The sequence below is a fragment of the Cottoperca gobio genome, chromosome 3, assembly GCF_900634415.1.
Source record: "Cottoperca gobio chromosome 3, fCotGob3.1, whole genome shotgun sequence".
In the NCBI taxonomy this organism is placed as follows: Eukaryota; Metazoa; Chordata; class Actinopteri; order Perciformes; family Bovichtidae; genus Cottoperca; species Cottoperca gobio.
The window spans coordinates 17545093-17565464 of NC_041357.1; the positions used below are offsets into that span (position 1 = coordinate 17545093).

A 20372-nucleotide genomic window follows, 5' to 3' on the forward strand; every position below is an offset into this window, starting at 1 on the left:
TCCACTATGTTCATCAGCTAGTTGCTAACTGTGCCTGTGCATTGTTTGGTGCTGAGCAGGTATACAGTGGCTTTTTCACTGAAAACAGCTGCCTGCTGCAGCTGAAAATGACACTGTGAGAGCAGTCAGACTGAATCAAACCAGTAGAGCTGTGGGTCAGACAGCTAAACAATGAGCTTCAACTCACTGAGCTGAGAGGAGCTGCAGATTCAGGTGATAATTCTCTGTAGGTTCATCCCTACTAGCCCCCTTTCACATTGTCACATTGTTTTCACATTGTCATTTGATACACTGTTATTTAAAAAATATTGAATATAGACACTTTAAATGCAATACTTAAAACACTGAAAAGCCTCCTGTTTATTGCAGAGTGTTAATCATAATTGATAAGAATTCTCTGAGGGATCATAACTGTTATTGCCCTCAACAGATCCACGACACTAAAAGTCTTAGCACACACAAGCTGGCCATTTGGGGTGCAATGTGTCATCTGATATGTGATATATCGTCCGTCTAACTCCACAAACAACAATCCGTTCCCACCTAAGAGAGGGGGGAAAAAACTGGGACACATTTGTCAAGTTGGAATCCTGTCAGGCATTTTTGGATCAGTGATGCATTTTTTGAATGCAGTGAAGTTGGAATGTTTCCACCTGGAACATGTGACATGTAAGTGAGTTCATGACACGACCAAAAAGAAGCTTAGAGTATCTATCACACCACTGGAAAACCCTTTGAACTAAGGATGGACAATTACATGTAGTGTGTTGTGATTTTGGCTTCTGGCTATGTGAGCATTTGTACCAAGCGACTTTATTAAGCCATGGGATTATATTATTATTTGAATTATATGTGTTGGAAGCATAGACAGTTGCAATACTTGATCTACTGAATTGTTATGACATACTATCTGCAGGACATTTTACCCATCATGCAATTAAATGCATGATTTGTCTCAATTCACTTTATAGTTACTTTTCCTATTAGTCTATATAGCATTTTGCTATATTTTTGCTTTTCATATCATCTAGACTTTTATAGTTTTTATCGATTTAGCGATCCTTGTCCTACATGCTGCTGCAACTTCAATTTTCCAAACATTTATTTTATTTTGTCTTATGTAATGGAACTTCTCAATTTTAGATATTTTCTTTGTCTGAAAACAATTTAAAAGAGATATACACTTTTTCAAATATTGTAGAATATATTAAATACATATTGGTAGATGGCACAGAAATATTGACTTACTGTAAAGAACACTGTGGTTACGCAATTAAACAACAAAATATGAAACAAACTTCCATTTTCTTTTTTTTTGTGAAACGTAATCATCACATAATTCAGCAAACAGTCAAACAGTATATTACTGAATATAATGAGAACAATGTGAAGCTCTCAAGTGAGCTTGAGCTTGGTGGTGGTTTGTAGTTGCTTAAGAGGGGTATGGCCCAACACAGTAGGATATGTTCTCACACATATTGTAATGACATTGTTAGTTTCTTAGAAGAAGTTTGTGTTTACGGAGAATATTGCACAAGAAAGTAAAATAAATATTGACATCATGATGATTCTTTTTTTTTGTATTATAGCTCATATGCACTAATATAAAGTTTTTAGATCACTTACTGTAAGTTGTTACATTTTCACGCGTTAAAGAAACGTTATGATAAACCTTTTTAAATGATCTGAATGAGTACACTTACCTGCTTTTTTGACTGGCTCTGGCATCCTGAATGATCTCCTCTCCTCCACAGTGTGACTCAATGTTCCTATACAGTCTGCCGTCTATCTCGACCCCTTGCCTTTAATAGTGCCGCTGCCAAACCCCCCCCCCCCCCCCTCCTGCTTTCATGAACCATCCCACCTCTCCTGCCATTTTTTTTCCTAGGCCAAACACAATGTCCAAAAACACAACAACCACCCCCACGTACTTCCCATCCCATCCCGGCCCCCAGCCCACCCCTGCTCACGTCTGACCTCGGGCTATATTTCAACCATCCTTTCCTCCAACACCTCGGCTGAATGATAGGCCTTGAGAGGGAGGGGAAGGGATGTAAAGCAGTGGCTAAATTTAGAGCCTTGAATCCAAAAAAAGTCTGTTTGCTTTCCCCACATCTGTGCTGCACCTGGTACACCCTGTAAATCTAAGAATGAATACAAGGTTTAGGTTTGTTTTATCTGTTGGCGGAGATGAGTGTGTTTCCCTTTAAATAATCCTTATAATCCTTCTGTAGAGTCTAGGTTTATTTTGGTATGCCGATATGCCTTGTATGATTTTTCCAGCACAAAATCAGCTACAAGTCTGATTTATCATTTTAAAAAGTATAAAAGCTGCCAGGAAGACAACATACAAGAAAAATAACACAGACTCTCATACAAAACTAAAAATACAAATACAAAAAATGTTTTATAATGTATTTTACAAAGTTATACTATAATATATTTCATTATGCTATGTTTTACTGCACTGTAATTGCACTATAATATTTATTGTTTTACTGTATTGTACTGTAGTATACTATACCATACTATACTATATCATCATTTATTTTACTGTAGCCTACTATACTACAGTAAACTATACTATATATGCCATATTTTACTTCACTATACTTTACTATACTATACTATACTATGTTTTACTTTACTATACTATATTTGATTTTACTATACTTTACTATACTATACTATACTATATTTTACTATACTATACTATGTTTTACTTTACTATACTATACTATGTTTTACTTTACTATACTTTACTATACTATATTATGTTTTACTATACATTACTATACTATACTATATTTTACTATACTATACTATATGTTACTATACTATACTATATTTTACTATACTATACTATGTTTTACTTTACTATACTATACTATGTTTTACTTTACTATACTTTACTATACTATATTATGTTTTACTATACATTACTATACTATACTATATTTTACTATACTATACTATATTTTACTATACATTACTATACTATACTATACTATGTTTTACTGTACATTACTATACTATACTATGTTTTACTTTACTATACTATACTATACTATATTTTATTTGACTATACTATGTTTTACTTTACTATACTATACTATATTTTATTTGACTATACTATACTATACTATATTTTATTTGACTATACTATGTTTTACTTTACTATACTATACTATACTATATTTTATTTGACTATACTATACCATGTTTTACTTTATTATACTGTGTTTTACTGTACTATACTAGACTACACTACTTAATGCCTACAGTGTAAAAGTCTACTATAAACATAGATAAGTAAATGTACTGTACATACTTGACTGTATTTACCATATATGAGACGAGGAGAAGCAGAGGATCTGCATCCTCTCACAAGCCTTTCAGTTTTCCAGCCACCATCTCAATCTTAACTGTTTTTGCTTTGAGATCTTATTTAGGAGAAATACTCTGAACCACCTAAGTCCTACAGACGGCAGCTCGACCAGTCACCACATTTTGGATTTAGTTTGACCACAGCAATGACCAGTCCTGTTTTTAGAAATGTATCTGAGAGACACATTTCTTGCTTGAGTTGGTTTATCATGGAGTATTTGTTGTTGATGTATTTACTGACCCTTACTTCTTTTTCTTTCTTCTCTGATAATGTTTTCTAGAACTCATATTATCCTACCTTTTGATTAATGTAAGTAATAAGACTGATTATCCAGCTCTGGTTATGTCCTTTTGCATTGCATTGTATTCTACAAACATTGTATTCTATTCAAGGCCATTTATTTTAATCTTCTCACCTGTTAGTTCTGGGCATCAATTACAACTTGACCATTGAGGGAAACTGTTGGCTCTTGGGACACCAGGTGCTGTAGTATTTTTATATTTACACACTCCACATTACATTTTGATAAATTATTACTCAGTGTTTTTATATTTAATAAATATAATATAATATTTTATACTTAATTTTCTTTGAGGTTTTTATTGTTATTTTTTACAATTTTATTGAATTGAATTCCATGTGCAAAAGTGGTTTTGAAATGTGGTAAATAAATATGTTAAATAAATATTTTGCCATTAAATGGCAGATGTGATGGTAGTGACATTGATAAGTATTTCAAAAGCAAGTGTTCAGTGTTTGCTGAAAACTGCCTTGTTGAGGAAAATTATGAATGAAACGTTTTTTCCCAATAGGAAACAAATTACGATAATAATTACAGGATTTTATTACAATATCAAGCCATTCAAGGAAAACACCACACGCTTCATTTTGGGCTTTGCCTCTATAAGTAGAGAGCTGGCACCTGCAATGTGTCAGGATCACTGGCAGATACAAGAACTGGGTGACAGGCCACTTCTCACCTCTGCTCTGCATTAACCTCATAGTTCCTCATAGTCACCAGTTATCTTTGTAGCCTTAGGAAATGTGAACAACCTCATCTGTAAACCTACAACTATAGAACTTTATATAATGTTAACTTCTTCTTCTTTTCATTGTGTTTTTATCTCTGATGTGAAATATTATCACTTATAAACAGTTACCACACATTTGGTATTTGAACATTGCACGGCCATTTGAGTACTTTGTGCCCTTCTTTTTATATTGTTTTTAATATCTGGAAGCGCCATCGTAATTTCATTGTATTGTCGTCCTGCACAGCACTATAATGACAATAAAGTATCTTATCAAATCAAATCAAATCAAATTTATTTGTATAGCCAAATATCACAAATTATACATTTGTCTCAGTATGCTTTACAGACTGTACAGGTTACGACACCCTCTGTCCTTAGACCCTCGCATCGCACAAGGAAAAACTTCCTAAAAGAAACGAAAATGGAAGAAACCTCAGGGAGAGCAACTGAGGAGGGATCCCTCTCCCAGGACGGGCAGACGTGCAATAGATGTCGGGTGTACAGGATAAACAACATAGTACAAATACAACATTTGACAGAAATGATGTTGTGTTGAAAAAGAGAAAGTTTGGATGAATCCAGGAAAATGTCAAAAAGGCTTCCCGGTGTCCAGCAGGACCAGGGCAGCAGGCACAGCCACTGATTCCTGATCCTGACGTAAACTTTATCAGTGGCAACCTGCCACATGAGAGACAGACACTCCGGGCTGATACCCCGGATGATGAGTTAGTAACATACATTTACATAAATGCATACAGATAGAGAGGGAGAAGAAGAGAGGGAGGGGAGGAGAGAGGAAGAGAAGGAGGAGAGCAGGGAGGTGTCCCCCGGCAGTCTAAGCCTATAGCAGCATAACTAGGGGCTGATCCAAAGCAAACCTGAGCCAGCCCTAACTATAAGCTTTATCAACAAGGAAAGTCTTTAGCCTACTCTTAAATGTGGAGAGTGTGTCTGCCTCCCGAACACAAACTGGAAGCTGGTTCCACTGGAGAGGAGCTTGATAGCTGAAGGCTCTGGCTCCCATTGTACTCTTAGAGACTCTAGGAACCACAAGTAACCCTGCAGTCTGAGAGCGTAATGCTCTAGTTGGTTTATAAGGTACTATGAGATCTTTAAGATATGCTGGAGCCTGACCATTAATTGCTTTGTAAATCAGGAGAAGGATTTTGAATTCTATTCTGTATTTTACCGGGAGCCAGTGCAGAGCAGCTAATACAGGAGTAATATGATCCCATTTCCTTGTTCTTGTCAATACACGTGGATCAACTGAAGAGTCTTAAGCGACTTTTTGGGACAACCTGATAACAATGAGTTGCAGTAATCCAGCCTTGAAGTAACAAATGTTTGTGAACAATTTATTTTTTACAAGCAATTTTTCATTATAACATACAGAGTTTCATGTATTTTTACAAAACATTTGTAATATAAGTAATCACAGTAATGGTTTTACAATGGTGCTAATGGTCTTCAAAGGTTAGTCTGTCCCATTAATGCCTTGTTTGTGTCGCATTACTGTTTTAAATATGAAATTGCAAAGAGTATTACACATAGTATTACCTTGAAGATAACTTAAGCTTGTCTAACTCAAACACAGTAGGAAGAAGGCCCGGGCCTACTGGGACATTTCAACTCTCACTAGTTACATGTCATGAAACTAAATATTGACCTTAAAGGTTCAATGTGTAATTCTGAGCCACCTGCTCCAAACAAATAGGGGGCAGTATTTCACCTCTAAACTTGCTTATATTTTAGTTGTAGTAGTTTGTCATATTTTTTATATTTTAAGTTTTAGAGTATTCTAAAGTATCTGTTATATTGTGCATTGTATTCTACCGCCATATATCTCCCTCTCTTCTCGTGTATGTTCAATGTGTATTCTTTATTCCTGTGAAAGTCAGTCTGTCACTCAGTCTGTCAGTTCATTAGACCAGACTGCTGAAAGTCTGAGAGATGGTCTAAATAAGTTGTTTTCCCGTTTCTACCACTTTGAATTAAACTAATACAAACTATCAAAAAACGGGGAGGGGGGATCATGGATGTAATGTTGACAGGCCCTGAGTCTGCCTGAGTCAGGGAGCTGTACTTCTTCTCCCTCTGGTCTGAGGGCAGACTGGCGCTACAGTGACTCACTATCGCCTCTAGAGGAACAGGTGGTATTACAGACTGGACGGAGCGCAGCTAGTCAGTTAGCATGCTAATTTCAATGGATATCTCTGCAACACAATACATAGACGTCTCTGACATAATGTCAACACTGTTACCTTTTCACATTGTGTTGATAATGTGAGTTCATTGTTGTAATGTGTTAAGTTTAAATTCTGGTTGCTCTTACACATTGAACCTTTAATATGGAAAATATATAAACAGACAGGTCCAAAAAGAGTATTGATAAGTACTTGCACCCACATTACACATAAATGCATACTGGGCGTCACAGTAACCACAGTAACAGGATCTAAGATGCATACGGTATAACTGCAAGGCCCCCCCCCCGCTTTCTCTTTCCCCTTTTGACTGTACACCATCAATTATAGGTCCAGCAGTAATGTTACTATTCACAAAATGCAATATACCAGATTAGCAAGTTTGATTAAGCGTCTTACACCAGGAACTACACCTCAACACTTTTCATGAGTAACTCTTAACATTTTAGTATCCCTCCTGGCTAAATATATTTTCTCTCCAGGTGAGTCTTGCCCAGCACCTCATCACTGAACTGGTACGTCAGCTTCTTCTTTATCTTTTTCACCTCTCCAGTTTTGCCATAGTTGCGTAAGGCACGAGCCATCTTCTGATAGGTCATTTTTTTGCGGTTTCCCTTCTGGATTCCCCAGCGGTGTGCGAGAGCCTCCTTGTGTTTGGAAGAAAACTGGAATGTCCCCTTGTCTCTGTCCATCCACCAGATACTGTCCTTCATATCACCGTTTCTTAAAAGGTCCAACAGGAACTGGTACAAACGGATCTTCTTTTTATTGCCTTTTGGAAAAATCAAAGAATTGCACTGTTATTACTTTTAAACTTAAATCAACTATAGAAGAAATAATAATAAAAAGAACGAAACTAAATGAACTAGCTGTGGCATAGTGAAACTATATAAATTAATATTTGATTTGGTCATTTTAGCTAGAGCGAGAGCTGGAGACCAAGTGATCTCATACAAGAACATTTGTAACAAGAAAAGCACAGAGACCACTGGATGTAATCCTCCATGAGTCATTGTTGTGTTTTCCACATTGTCATGGTGCTATGTGGTAAACCTAGCTGATGACATATAAACTGTTTTTTTAAATAGGTTATTAGATACAGTATTAGGATAGGACATTTGGTGGTGTAAATGTTTTTCACATCTCTTTATTCACTGTACCAATACAGAAGCATTGATCAAACTCAAAGTTTGAGTGCTTACTTCAAAGACAAGCCCAGAAACAAAATGAATGGCACTGTGCATGTGCCTCTTAACAACATAAACTTGTACCACTATTATCATTATTATTAGGGAAAGTTCTTACATTCACTAAAAATAAGTAGTAAATCATAAATTACCATCTAACTGCCCCCCTTAAATAAATTCACTGTTACCACTTTGTAAACGGGCAAATGACAAAAACTGTCTGATTGTAGTTTACACCCCTTATATTTAATAAGTGGAAATTTGTACCCACACAAAATATTTGTAATGACCAGTCATCAAGTGCCTCCAAAAATGAAAAGAAAGCTACATCTCTCACTCAATATTCAGTGTTTAACAGACTCCAAAACATACTGGATGCTCAATGAACTCCTCCTGCTTCATGTTGGTGTTCATGTCAACCAGAAATTTTGATAACGACAGCTGTGTTAATTACTCACAGGTCTACTACACATGTAAAGCACAGTCTGTTTGAATTGCAGCATAACTGATGCCTAAATTGAATATAAACCAGTATTTTACTGCTTTGTTGATGAACCATACGTGTCATTTACACTGGGGATGCTGCAGACGTGCCCCCACCTCTTTTACAAATGGTCCATTTTGTCCCCATCACTTTTTAAAAGCATAGTTTGTTAAAACAAATCTGGAAAGTAACCTGCACCAAGAACTGTGACCTAACAAATGAAAACACTTATTTGCAAAATAACAAAATATAGAATACAATGTAAATATAGAAAAGTGGGCATTGTTCAAAAAAAGTGACATAAATAAATGACTTAATCACATTCTTGACAGTTTCTTTGTGTCCAAGTTTTCCGTTCTGACTCTGTGAATCATGCAAACGAATGACTGTTGCTTATGAGGTCATCAATATTTTCATATTATCGACTCTGTAATAGCCTAGGCCCTAGGCTATGCCCTTCTGATGGACTATTGGGCAAATGTGACGCCTTTGTGATGATCTGGACGGGTGTTTGTCAGTGTCACATGCTGGAGGATGATCTGAGATTCTCAGTGAGTTGTCTTTTGAAAACTGGGTGTGTAGTTTGTAGAGTGTCACTAAACTGTGTTGCTATGAACCGACCAGGTTATCATTGTGTTGGTCACAACCCTCACACTCTGTGTCCTGTGCGTTCTGTGTTTTACTGAACGCCCAACATGTATCTGCTGTTTAAAGAGTTATTACTGAAAATACGTAGCGTTTCGTCCTTTTTACAAAACCTCCTCATATACAGACAGTATGTATGTCTCTGTATGTGTGCGTATATGGATTCAAACAGGAGCTAGTACAGACACAGCCTCATTTCAAAGGTCAGCAACATTGACCATTAGTGCTTTAAGTCAATGTGTTGATGGCTGTACACATTATGCAGTAGAGCTTGGTAAAGTAGACTGGGCAGACCAGAAGATAACTCCTTAAAATCTCTTACAAGAGGGCGACTCATCTGAATGCCCAAAAGGTAGCCATACAGTTTAATAATTTCCACAATCCAATATACAGATCCAGCCTTGGAGACCAAGAACATTTAGAACTACTCTGTCTTTTTGTGAACCCACTTCTTTTAAAAATGCATGGCCAGCAGTGTAAAGGCAGTTGTGCAACGAGTAGCTCATCCTAAAAGTGTTTCTTAAATTGTCAGCAGAACACAAAGCTGACATGACTCAATACCGAACCTCCACCATCCCAATGCAGGGACGTGCTGTCAGGGGAGGCAGGGGAGGCAGAACCTCCCCCGTCATCATGAATAGTAAAAAAACAAATAACACTGGTCTGTGCTATAAATGGATTTTCTGTATGATTCCAATAATTCTTGTAATTTTTATAGTCAAAATCGCTGAATTTGCGTATTCTCTGAGGCAGCGACGAGCTGAGCCTCCCCTCGGATTGCGCAATCGCTCGCAAACTAAGTAGGTTTGGCGCGTGCCTGTTGCTATATCTCTGTATGTCGCCAATATAATGTTTACTGACACTTTTATTATGCGTCCTGACTTTCCATAGTCCAGTTAATGTATATCATGTATGTGGGTAACATATTTAGTAGGGCTGTCGAATTAACGCGTTAATTTCGATTAATTAATCACAGAAAAAATAACGCGTTCGAAAATATTAACGCAGATTAATCGCACTCCTAGATGCCTGACTTTTGCTCCGACAGCACGGAGCACGGCACACGGAGCTCCGAGAGCACGGAATTAATTAATCACAAAGCTTGTAATTAATTAGATTTAAAAAAATAATCGCTTGACAGCCCTAATATTTAGTCTTGCTGATGTGACATAAAGCCACAGTGAAAAAAACACCAGGTGAGGCAGACAATACTCTGCCACACTGAAGAGGACGCACGTGAGCCCACAGGTTCGTGTTGTTGCTGTTCTTCCACGCAGAGACGGTAAGCGCCAACAAGCTACTGCTAGCTAATATCAGAGTCAGGTGACAGGTGCACTGTAGCACCGTTTAGTTTAGTTTCTTGCTCTGACTGAAAAATTATAGATTTTACAAGTAAAGGTAAGACCACAATTTTATTGAAAATGGGATCTGACTAAGAGGAAACAATAGAATATTTAAATTAAAACTAAATTTTGACCTTAAATAAAATATTATTTTGTTAATAGTGCAGTGAAATTAATCAAAGCATCAGACTAAAGAGGGTGCAGAGCAAATACCTCTCTGAGCCGCTATAAATGTAACATTCTTTTTTGGCCAAATATGTACCTTACCTGTGTGTGTATAAAGAATGCTGATATGAGATATGAAAAATAACCAGTAGTCAATGTTCATGCTGCCAAGAAAATGGTGAATAAGCTACTCAGTTGGGTTCATATATTTGTAAATATGACTCTGAAACAGTCAGTGCCTCCCCAGCCATGAACCTCACCGCACGTGACTGTCCCAATGCAAGGAAGACCATACTGACCTTCTGCAACACTGCTTTAGATTCTTGAGCCTGAAAATCTACACCCGTCCAGTGACTTAGCACTTCTAGATATACCATGACCTGGATGATTAAGAATCCTCACATGACTAGCACAGTTGGTTCGTCTTAAAGTGTCTGTGTTAACTTCTCAGAAGAGAGCTGGAGTGCTTCCTTACTGCACATATGAAATGACTTGTAAATCTATATCCTTACCCAGCTCTCCTGGTGTGACATAAGGTACTCGATCTCTCAGACACTCCTCATCAGACACCTCAAACTGGGGACTTCGTGCTCCGTGTTCCTCATCATCAGAGCTGCGCTGGGACATGTGTGGTGGATATACAGCCCGAGGGAAGAACGCTACCTACAACACAGGAGTCAAAGTTAGTCTTAATATCAAAACCTCTGCAATAGTTTAATTTAGCTTATTGATCATATTATAATTCCCTTCATGTTGCTCCAGGGATTTTAGAAAAATACTGTATGAGATTGTTATATACAGAATATAATCCGTATTATCTGTATTTGTTTGGTAATACAAAAAAAACTAAAAAATATTTTTTATGGAATCCAACCTGACATGTTTGGAAATTTTGGGATCTGCCTGGGAAAATAAAACAGACAATGTTTGTCTGTAAAAGATTCACTTGTCATGATGGATGCACAGGTAGGTCAGTGACTGAACAGATCCTTACATCGGGAGAGTACATTTAATCAAAGAGTGTACTCGTGCAAAATGTACTTGGACGTGGCTATTTCTATTTTATGCTACTTTAGACTACTTCTACATTCCAGAAGTAAATATTGTAACTTAACTCCACTACATTTATTTATCAGCTATAGTTACTATAGTTTAAGATTTTGACATATAAAACATATGACAATTGTGCATTGCTGTATGAGTACTTTTACTTTTGATAATTAAAGTATATTTACTTGCTATTTCTTATGTGCCTTCAATTAAGTAAAGTTTTGAATGCAGAACTTTTACACGTAATGGAGTATTTTTGTAGTGTGGTATTGATACTTTTACGTAAGTAAATCCAATGAATACTTTTATTCTAATTCTCCCAAAATCCCTTTCAAACAATCATGTTTGACACTAATAATTTTGTAATATTTTAGGGGCATATTTTTATTTTAAACTAGTTTATTCAAAGAGATTATGTTGCTACAGATATATTATACTGTACCTAACATCAGACACATGTATGTAGTGAAAGAGCTTTGTGGCTTCTTTATAAAGGAGGCACACTTAGCTTAAATAAATAGGTAGGTGGGTAGGTTTGTGTATGTTAGTGTATATATCTGTGTCCCAAGCTGAAAACTAATTTACATTTTAGTCAATACTCTATTTGTTCATATATTATCAATGTATGAGTTGTTCACAATATTCATAATAACATGTAGGTTCACTTGTGAGCAGTGGTAGATGCACAAGAAAATGACATGAAATGAAATGCAATTCTGGTTGAAAATATATGTACTATGTATATATAGTGAATAATCAGTTGGTAAATGATCTGCTATTTCTGGAAACAACAATAGTGGGAACAAATAAGTTCCCAGTATTGCTTATAAAGATATTTATAATCAGTTTTTTTTTTATCATTTAAAATATACTTTAGATTTTTGATATATCTATACTGTATCTGCTTGTCCCAGCAATTTACTGACGCTACATCACACATGTGAATTATTTAAATCCATGACACCTTTGGCTTCACTGTGACCTCAAATGGAGAAATTGTAATCCTGTAATCTTGACTAGACTTTAAAATAATTAATAACAGAACAGTAAATCAAGTAAACCTGTTCATTTGTTTTGTACTTAAATGTATATTTTATTTTGAAATTAACTCTTTTAAAGTCTGTATTTTTTTATATATTTTATATGTTTCCAATTTGAAAATGTTGACTTGGTTGGCACTTTAATGCAGTCCAAAACCAGAAAGCTCTGTTCTGGTTCACTGGTTCACAACTGGAGGAGTGGAGCGTGGAGCTGTGACACTGAGTGAGTTTAACTTCAGACTCTATTCAAAGAACACTTTCTTTTTAAACTGAAATTAAAAAAACAGAATTAAAGTTTTTCTTATAACTCAAAGATTCACTTCCTGATTTTTGTCACAGGACCTTAAAAGGCCTCCAACTCCCTGAATGTTCTCTCTGATTTGAAACCCAACTTTGAATTAGGAGAGTTTGAAGATGTCTGCTGTGAGCTAGAATGATATGTGGAGATTTAGAGTTCTGTATGAGTGTCATAAAGCATCAATCAACAGTGGTCTGTTTCTTGATTTTGTTTTTTGTTTTGTGGAATTAGTATTACACTAACAAAAGCCTTTAGTCATCACCGCTGTCATCATTTCAGACGGTTTTAGTTTTTCTGCATTTTAGTCAAATTAAAATGTATATTTGGATCCATGTGTGTGTGTGTGTGTGTGTGTGTGTGTGTGTGTGTGTGTGTGTGTGTGTGTGTGTGTGTGTGTGTGTGTGTGTGTGTGTGTGTGTGTGTGTGTGTGTATGTCTGTTCATTCCTTTAATGCATGTTTATGTTGGCTGACAGAAAGACTTACTGATGGCTGTAACACATGTGGATGTGCCCCGAGGTTTGGATCAAGGAGGCTTTCTGCGTCGTACCGTATGGCGTCGTGTCGTATGAGGCCGGGCGCGTGGAGAGCCTGCACACTCTGCAGCTCTGTAAAGTTGGCCTCTTGGAGATTTTCAAACTCTACAGGGTGTACGTGAGGGTGAGTGTGGTAGTCCCAGTGATCTGAAGAGAGAGAGGGGTGAGAAACAATATAATGTCCACAGTTTTATACTGTTTGTTATCATCATTGTCTCAACAAAAGACTGTGTAACTCCCAAGAAAAGACAGAAATTAAACCCAGTAAGATTAACTGGAACACACTGCAGCTTCACACAAAATACATGAACATGCCTTTAAAAAGATTTGGTGTAGCAGAAATACACGTCTAATCTGTTAGAAATGACAAAAAAACAAACAGACTATGTCCATGAAAATTCAACTTTGTTATAAGATCTTTAAAACCGAAAGAAGAAACTGGACTCGATGACGAGCTGCTTACTCATAGTGCTTAAGTTTGCATAAATCGAGTGAAATGAGGAGAATAATAGAGAATTCAGCATGAAGCTCTTTCCTGTTCGCTGCCTCACTAACAGTGTTGCTGCAGCCGTTGGCTTTGAATTTGCACTTTTTTTTCACGTTGCCCTGTTTCTATTTACAGTTTTTTTCAGAATGAATGCAAGAATTAAATAAGAGAATTAAACAAGTCAGCTTTCAAGTTAAAGCTTTAGATTTTCAAGTGAAACTATGGAAATAGAGGAGAGACAAATAATAAGTGAAAACATATTTCACATACAAGCTACAACAAATACTAGTACTATACTAATGTAAATCCTTTAAACAAATCCAGCTAGATAATAAAGCCATTTCATACATCCACAGTAAGGTAAGTATGTCGTATATCAGTATGTGTTGTCTTTAAATGTGTATGTTTTAGGGATATTATAAATGAGATGTTAAGATATTCGACATGAAATATCTTTATCAAATGACAACTAGCACTTTCTCAGTGGTGGCACCTTTTGCTATAAGGTGAGGAAAAGTTCCCCCACCCCCTCTATTATAGATTGTCTTGGTGCAATATTCAAAACTGTTGATTACAAGGGAAAGTAAAGCACCTCTCTTGTATCAACAAAACCCCATGGGGCGAAAGTTTGTTCTATGTCTGTACGTTGTAGCGGCCGAAAGAAATGGCATCTGTTTCCTGTGTTCCATACACCCAATGTGGTGCGCTCCAGCTGCACACACTGCAGGCTTCTTATGTACAACGCACCAGAAAAGACAGGTCACGGTGATTGATTTGAAGATTAAGAATAGATGACTAAAAAGACTTTAAATTAAATTCTAATTAGAAATGAAAAGCAATGTATTAAAAACAAGATTTATGTCATGTTTATGTTTGCCCCCACAGTCATTCATTTGCATTTTAAAATGTTTTTAATTCAAACATTACTCACTGTAATTTAATATAACAAGTAGTGGTTATAATTAAGACACTGTTCACACGAGACACAATGTTTATGTACACATGTTGAAGTAAAACTCACCTGCCTGGATATCTGCATCTAGGACATATGGATTATAATATTCTGCGATTTGATGTCTGTAGATCTCAGGATCGTACATTTCTTCTGAGTGCTGCAAGAGCAATTTAAAACATTTTTAGCCACAAAATCTTTAACTGTTGATGTATATGATGCAGATAAAACACATTATATCATTATTTATTTAAACATTTAAAGGAAATAATCATACTCACCATTTGGCTTTTATAAAATGCTCACATTGTATATAAATATGTTTTAATTTGTTAGTCAGATGAAGCATTAGTAAAATCTGTGTTAAAATAATGCCTTTTTTTCCCTCACCGCTACTGTTCTGAAACTATCAAGAAGTTTTGAGTTTCATTTTCATGTCGCCCGTAGTATAAAAGACTCTTACAGTTTGTGTGCTGTATTCAAATTGAAGTCGACTCACATTAAGTCATCTTATTTTAATTAACACATGCTATCCATCCTCTTGACTGTTAAATGTGTTTCAATTTAATGCTGCATTAAAAACTACAAACAAACTACTCGAGGATCTGAGTCAAGCTTTAGATGCTTTAAACGTCTCCACAGAGTTTAGATAACAATACAAATAAAAGATACTTACAGGCGGGATGAGATAGCTCTCCATTCTGTATGGATGCAACATGGAGACCTCTTCTTCAACAGACCGAGTCTCAGACGCTTTGCAGGCAAAAACACTCACACAACCTTTCAAAACTTTTGCGGCACCATTGCACAATGTTACAAAATTTCCTCTCACTCAATGAAAAACTGAAAAAGAAAATCTTTCTTTCGGATTGTATAGCACACACTTACGACCTGAGCTACTCTCTGAGGCCTTCAGCTGTTTCAAATAAATGAAATAAACAAGGCCCGCTGTAAAATAAAAAAGGAACTTTTGACTTCTGTATAATGTGTGTGGGTGGGTGCAATAGAGTGTGTCTGCTAAAGGATCCTGGCCATTGATGATTTGTCAGGGGGGACCATGAAACTTCACATTTATCAGGGTCTATATACTGTCCCCTCCCTTAGCAGCCAATCATCATCAAGGCTTTTCCTCACTGTCAGTCTCTTCCTCATGCCACAGGGTGCATTGAGCTGTTATATTACACATTTAAGGTTTTATGTTTGGTTGACTTTAATTATTATCTAGCTTTAACAATGATTACATTATGAGAGAGTTGTGGCAAAATGTGGTTGTTGCCATACAGGGCATAATGAGTACCATTCAGCATTTAAAAGTTAGTAGATAGATAGATAGTTGACTTTATTAATCATCAGAAGGAAATGAAATCATCATAGCAGCCAGATACATTAAAATACAATGATAAGAAGTATCATGTATGAACAGAGCCAAAGGTGGCACTAAACTCAATAAGCAGAAAGACTAGTGAATGGATTAGTGGGGTTAATGACTGATAGTCCAGTTGTAAATATGGTGCAAATAAATGAAGAGCAGAGAGCAAGATGATTATTAATAATAATAATAATAATAATAATAATAATAATAATAATAATAATAATAATAATAATAATAATAATAATAATAATAATAACAACAGAGTAGTAATAGAGTAAAAGAAGAAGCATATTAGTTAAAAAAACCATTCCTGATATGGTGAGCAGGTACATAAAAGTGTTCTGGTTTACCTGATGTTCAGAAGAAGATAAATCCAGTTTAAGAGCAGTAGATAAGCACTTAATAAAATGTTTATTAAACACTATAATACACTTAAATGTCCTTTATTTGTGCACAACTACATTTCTTACCTATGAGTACTACATACTGGGGTTTCAAGTCATGTTTCAAGATTCAATAGTATTAGTATTATATTAACACATTGATTATGTTTACTAAATGTATTATATACTGAGCTTTGATTTTGAATCTACAATAGTTTTTAATGTACTCACACAGAGTGAAAATAAAAAGCACTATGAAGCATTTAAAGAATTTTCACTTGCACAATCAAAACAGGATTCACTGTTAAAAATGAATATTATTTTTAGTTGCCAGTACACTGTGTGTGAAGTAAACAGTTATATGTTCGGTTCTGAAACTGACATACTGAAAGTTTACAATGTATCAGAATGACTAAAACATGTCGTGTGGTGATGTAAACAGGACTTTGTTGAGGAAAAATGCCCACCCACACACAGACACAGCTGGGAGATAAGATGAAGGTGCAGTATCAGTGTTGTAATCACTGGAGGTAAATGGGGATTATTGTTATCACATAGAGGAGATACTGCAACAAAAACTCCTGTGGTGGTGGTGGTGGGGGGGGGGAGGTGTTGAGTCCCTCTGCTACTAAGACATTGCAAAAGTCTGGTTCAGTAATGCATTGTTATGCAATATATATTATGATTAATCATTTGGTCTAAGTTCATAAGGCATTAGGGCAAAATAAAAGTTAAATATTTAGTTTTTGGCAACTGAAACAACTACAAATATTTCCCAGATGCAGAGATAACTGCTAAATAGTTAAGCAACAGAGAAGCACAACACTAAGTGTATATTGTTAGCGGTGCCTGTTTAAGAGGAAGACTGGCTGCAGCACTGTGATAAGGCAATGTGCTGAAAATATTACTTTCTGCAAGATTAAAATATTGAGGTTAGTTGTTCATCCCCGTGGGTGCTGAGACCTCGGCTACACATTAAAAACATGTTCAAATCATCATTCAAATACTTATTTATGTTATGCAACGTAGTCAGGTACATTATTCACACAGGAAGAATGATCAGAAGCTGCACCACACAGTGATTAACGGACATGTTCACAAATACTTGTACTTTATCTTCTTATGCACATTCAATGTTACACACTGTTTGACCCAACTGTAAAATAGTTTGTTTAGATCAAATGTTTTGATCAATACGACCCCCATGTTTTCCTTGTTAACTAATGGAAGACCATGATTGTCGAGTCTCTGTTTAGGGAGCTGTTAAAACCACACAGACTGTGGGCAACCTCGACTGGCCCCATCTTATTCACAGCTGGCTGAGCAAAACTGATGACATATACAGTAGCATTTTCCGAGAGTATTAATACACAGAGTGAGCTGCAGCACGCCAGGCACTATTTCCATCACAACTATTTCAGTTAAACCAAAGGATAAGGTTTTTTTTTTGGACTTTTTGTTCATGTCGTGCAAGAAAATGACTGTCAAGCTTCAGTTTAAAACATGTTCCATGTTCAACCTGAACTGTGTCAAAGTTTTAAAATCCAACTTACTGTAAAATCCTTCGTCAAGTTTGATCATTTAATAACAAGTTATGTACTAAGATGGATTCAAATATACAACTGAAGAGTAAGTTAATGTATTGTATTGTATGTATTATGTGTATAATGTTGCATGAAATAGAAACACTCAAGTTAAGAATAAGTACCTCAAAACTGAGAGCAAGAGTAAATTGTACTGCAGATCATTTTATATGAAACCCTTTATTAAAGAAACACTTTTTAACTCTGAGTCAGAGAGTTACGTCAACTGTTGTGGACACCCAGTCTTTTGTTCAAATGTATGCACATTATTCAACTATCACTATTGATCCGTCATTTTATACTCATACTCATATTCATTAACAATGTTTCGGTCCTCTGACCTTCTTTTAGAGTCCGTTTATGTTCCGATGCATCTGTCTATAAGGCTTTCTGAAGTGCAAGAACTATGAAGTAGGTAAAAAACTGATCTAAAAAAACAAAAAAAGGTTATAATTGAATGAGACTGGATCAAAATGATTTGATTGTTAGGCAGTAGGACTGATTCAAGGTTGTTTTTTTGTTTGCTTCTGACCTCAAAGACCTTCATACACTTAAAAAGTACAGTGACATAACTGTGCAGTACTTTATTTGGGAAATGCAATCAATCTTTCACAACACCTTAAAAGAATGATTCAGTTGATGCATAACTTTACCAAGTGTACGCTACGCTACGTGGTATTTGGACTCTTTAGAACTTTCTTCTAAATTAGTGCTCTCACAGGAACCACGTGTTTATTTGTTTTTCTTATTTTTCTTTTATACCCAGAGCACTTGAACTTGAAGTAAAATCATAGGTACATCCTTCAACATTTGTGATGAATTAGGAGCATACACTAAAACTGAATTGAATTCAAGTGATTCAGTTCAATTGTGTTACTGTATCAACTGTATCTCGTAGCTAGACATGGTCTCAACATCAAAAGACATCTCTGTTCCGGTCCTCTTCTTTGTTTCTGTGATGCCTTTTTAACAACTTTTCACTTTTTACACAGAATTTAGTCTCAGTCTGTCTTCCTGTCCTGAGAGATTAAGTACATGAAGAATACAGGACCTGCAGTGACATATTATTAAATGAGGAACTGGGTGTCTTTCAGATTCAGTTCCTTGAAGGTCGCCTTTAAATGAATCCATTTACTTGTCATACGGTCAGGATTATCCAGGATGTTAATGTCAGTGTAGAGTATAACAAATAGCTTTCTATACACTTAACATATTTGACAACTAAAAAGTGTGACATAATTAACAAGATCCTGTAAGACATGTTGAAAACTACAGTAAACAGAAAAAGGCAGATACCCCTTTTGACTTCATTACATGAAAATCATTTCCACAAAGCTTCTAAAAATGACCTACAAGAACTGTTAGAAACTAATTAACCCTTTTGTTTTGTATTTTTTACTAACAAATAGTTCAAGAAACCTAATTGCATAGAGTGTTTTTAATGAAGCCTTTAACTCGTCTCACTGTTTCACTTTCTGCAGTCCGATTGCAACATTATAAAAAGACCCTTAACCCCGACAGATCACATGCCGTGCATTGTTTTTTCCAAAATGCTTGCTAAAGAGAATAAAATCCACTACAATAGCCCTGCAAAACATGTGACTCTTACAATGTCCAAGTCTGTGTCATTTCAATTCTGGTATGGATGCGCCCACACAGGTTCACAGCTGACAAAATAACAGAGAAGCCTCACAAAATAATGTTGGCAGTGGAATGTAAAGTACATTTACTCAAGTACTTAAGTACAAGTTTGAGGTACTTATACTTTATTTGGGTATTTCCATGTGATATCTATGTATACTTCCACTCCACAACAACTTTTTGATCCGCTAGATGTAGTCTTCAGTTTTTAGTAACACGTTTCTTTACAGACTAAGATCTTACATAAAACATACAAAACATATGAGGAGCTTGTAAAATTTGATCCACTGTAATATATTAAACTATCCAACAATATATAAAATACTTAAAGTTAGCTCTACCGCAACCATCTACACATTCATTTATCAGTAATCAATAATTGGAATGTTTCTGCATTGAGCATACTTTACATACTTTTAGTTAAAGAAAATGTAGACAGTAGAGTGTGTTGAAATGAGCAAAGGAGTTTTATTGCTTCTAAATTTAACATTTCATATTCTAATGTTAAAATGTGTTGTTTCTGATTTGAAATGTTGCATAATCTCACTTTTATTAACTTTTTTCAAGCTTGAATTTGACTTG

At 35.8% G+C, this 20372-nt stretch overlaps 2 protein-coding genes across 4 annotated transcripts in view; both read right to left on the reverse strand.

The window, feature by feature from the left end:
- The window catches only part of mybpc3 (myosin binding protein C3), a 32060-nt gene extending 30290 nt beyond the window's left edge, over nucleotides 1–1770 (reverse strand). For 2 of the 3 annotated variants that reach the window (XM_029426149.1, XM_029426142.1), the window contains exon 1: nucleotides 1704–1770. In XM_029426149.1, the coding sequence (XP_029282009.1) occupies nucleotides 1704–1728 (25 nt within the window). In that variant the 5' untranslated portion in view covers nucleotides 1729–1770. The remainder of the gene's footprint in view (nucleotides 1–1703) is intronic. The other variant, XM_029426156.1, reaches the window with a different exon arrangement.
- Nucleotides 1771–5761: 3991 nt separating this feature from the next.
- spi1b (Spi-1 proto-oncogene b) lies at nucleotides 5762–15864 on the reverse strand. The gene is made up of 5 exons (XM_029428540.1): nucleotides 15488–15864; nucleotides 14881–14971; nucleotides 13323–13519; nucleotides 10963–11113; nucleotides 5762–7398 (listed from the first exon to the last, which is right to left on the reverse strand). Exons 1-5 carry the CDS (start codon nucleotides 15527–15529, stop codon nucleotides 7088–7090), a joined length of 792 nt encoding a protein of 263 aa, XP_029284400.1. The 5' UTR covers nucleotides 15530–15864; the 3' UTR covers nucleotides 5762–7087.
- Between the last annotated feature and the right edge of the window lie 4508 nt (nucleotides 15865–20372).

What these genes read in the sequence shown, in the direction of transcription:
- spi1b (XM_029428540.1), bottom strand. Translation starts at nt 15,529, where the DNA reads ATGTTGCATCCATACAGAATGGAGAGCTATCTCATCCCGCCT. An exon ending in CACATGTGTTACAGCCATCA is followed by an intron (nt 11,114 to 13,322) that starts GTAAGTCTTTCT and finishes CCTGTGTTGTAG; the next exon opens with GTAGCGTTCTTCCCTCGGGC. An exon ending in TGTCACACCAGGAGAGCTGG is followed by an intron (nt 7,399 to 10,962) that starts GTAAGGATATAG and finishes TTTTTCCAAAAG; the next exon opens with GCAATAAAAAGAAGATCCGT.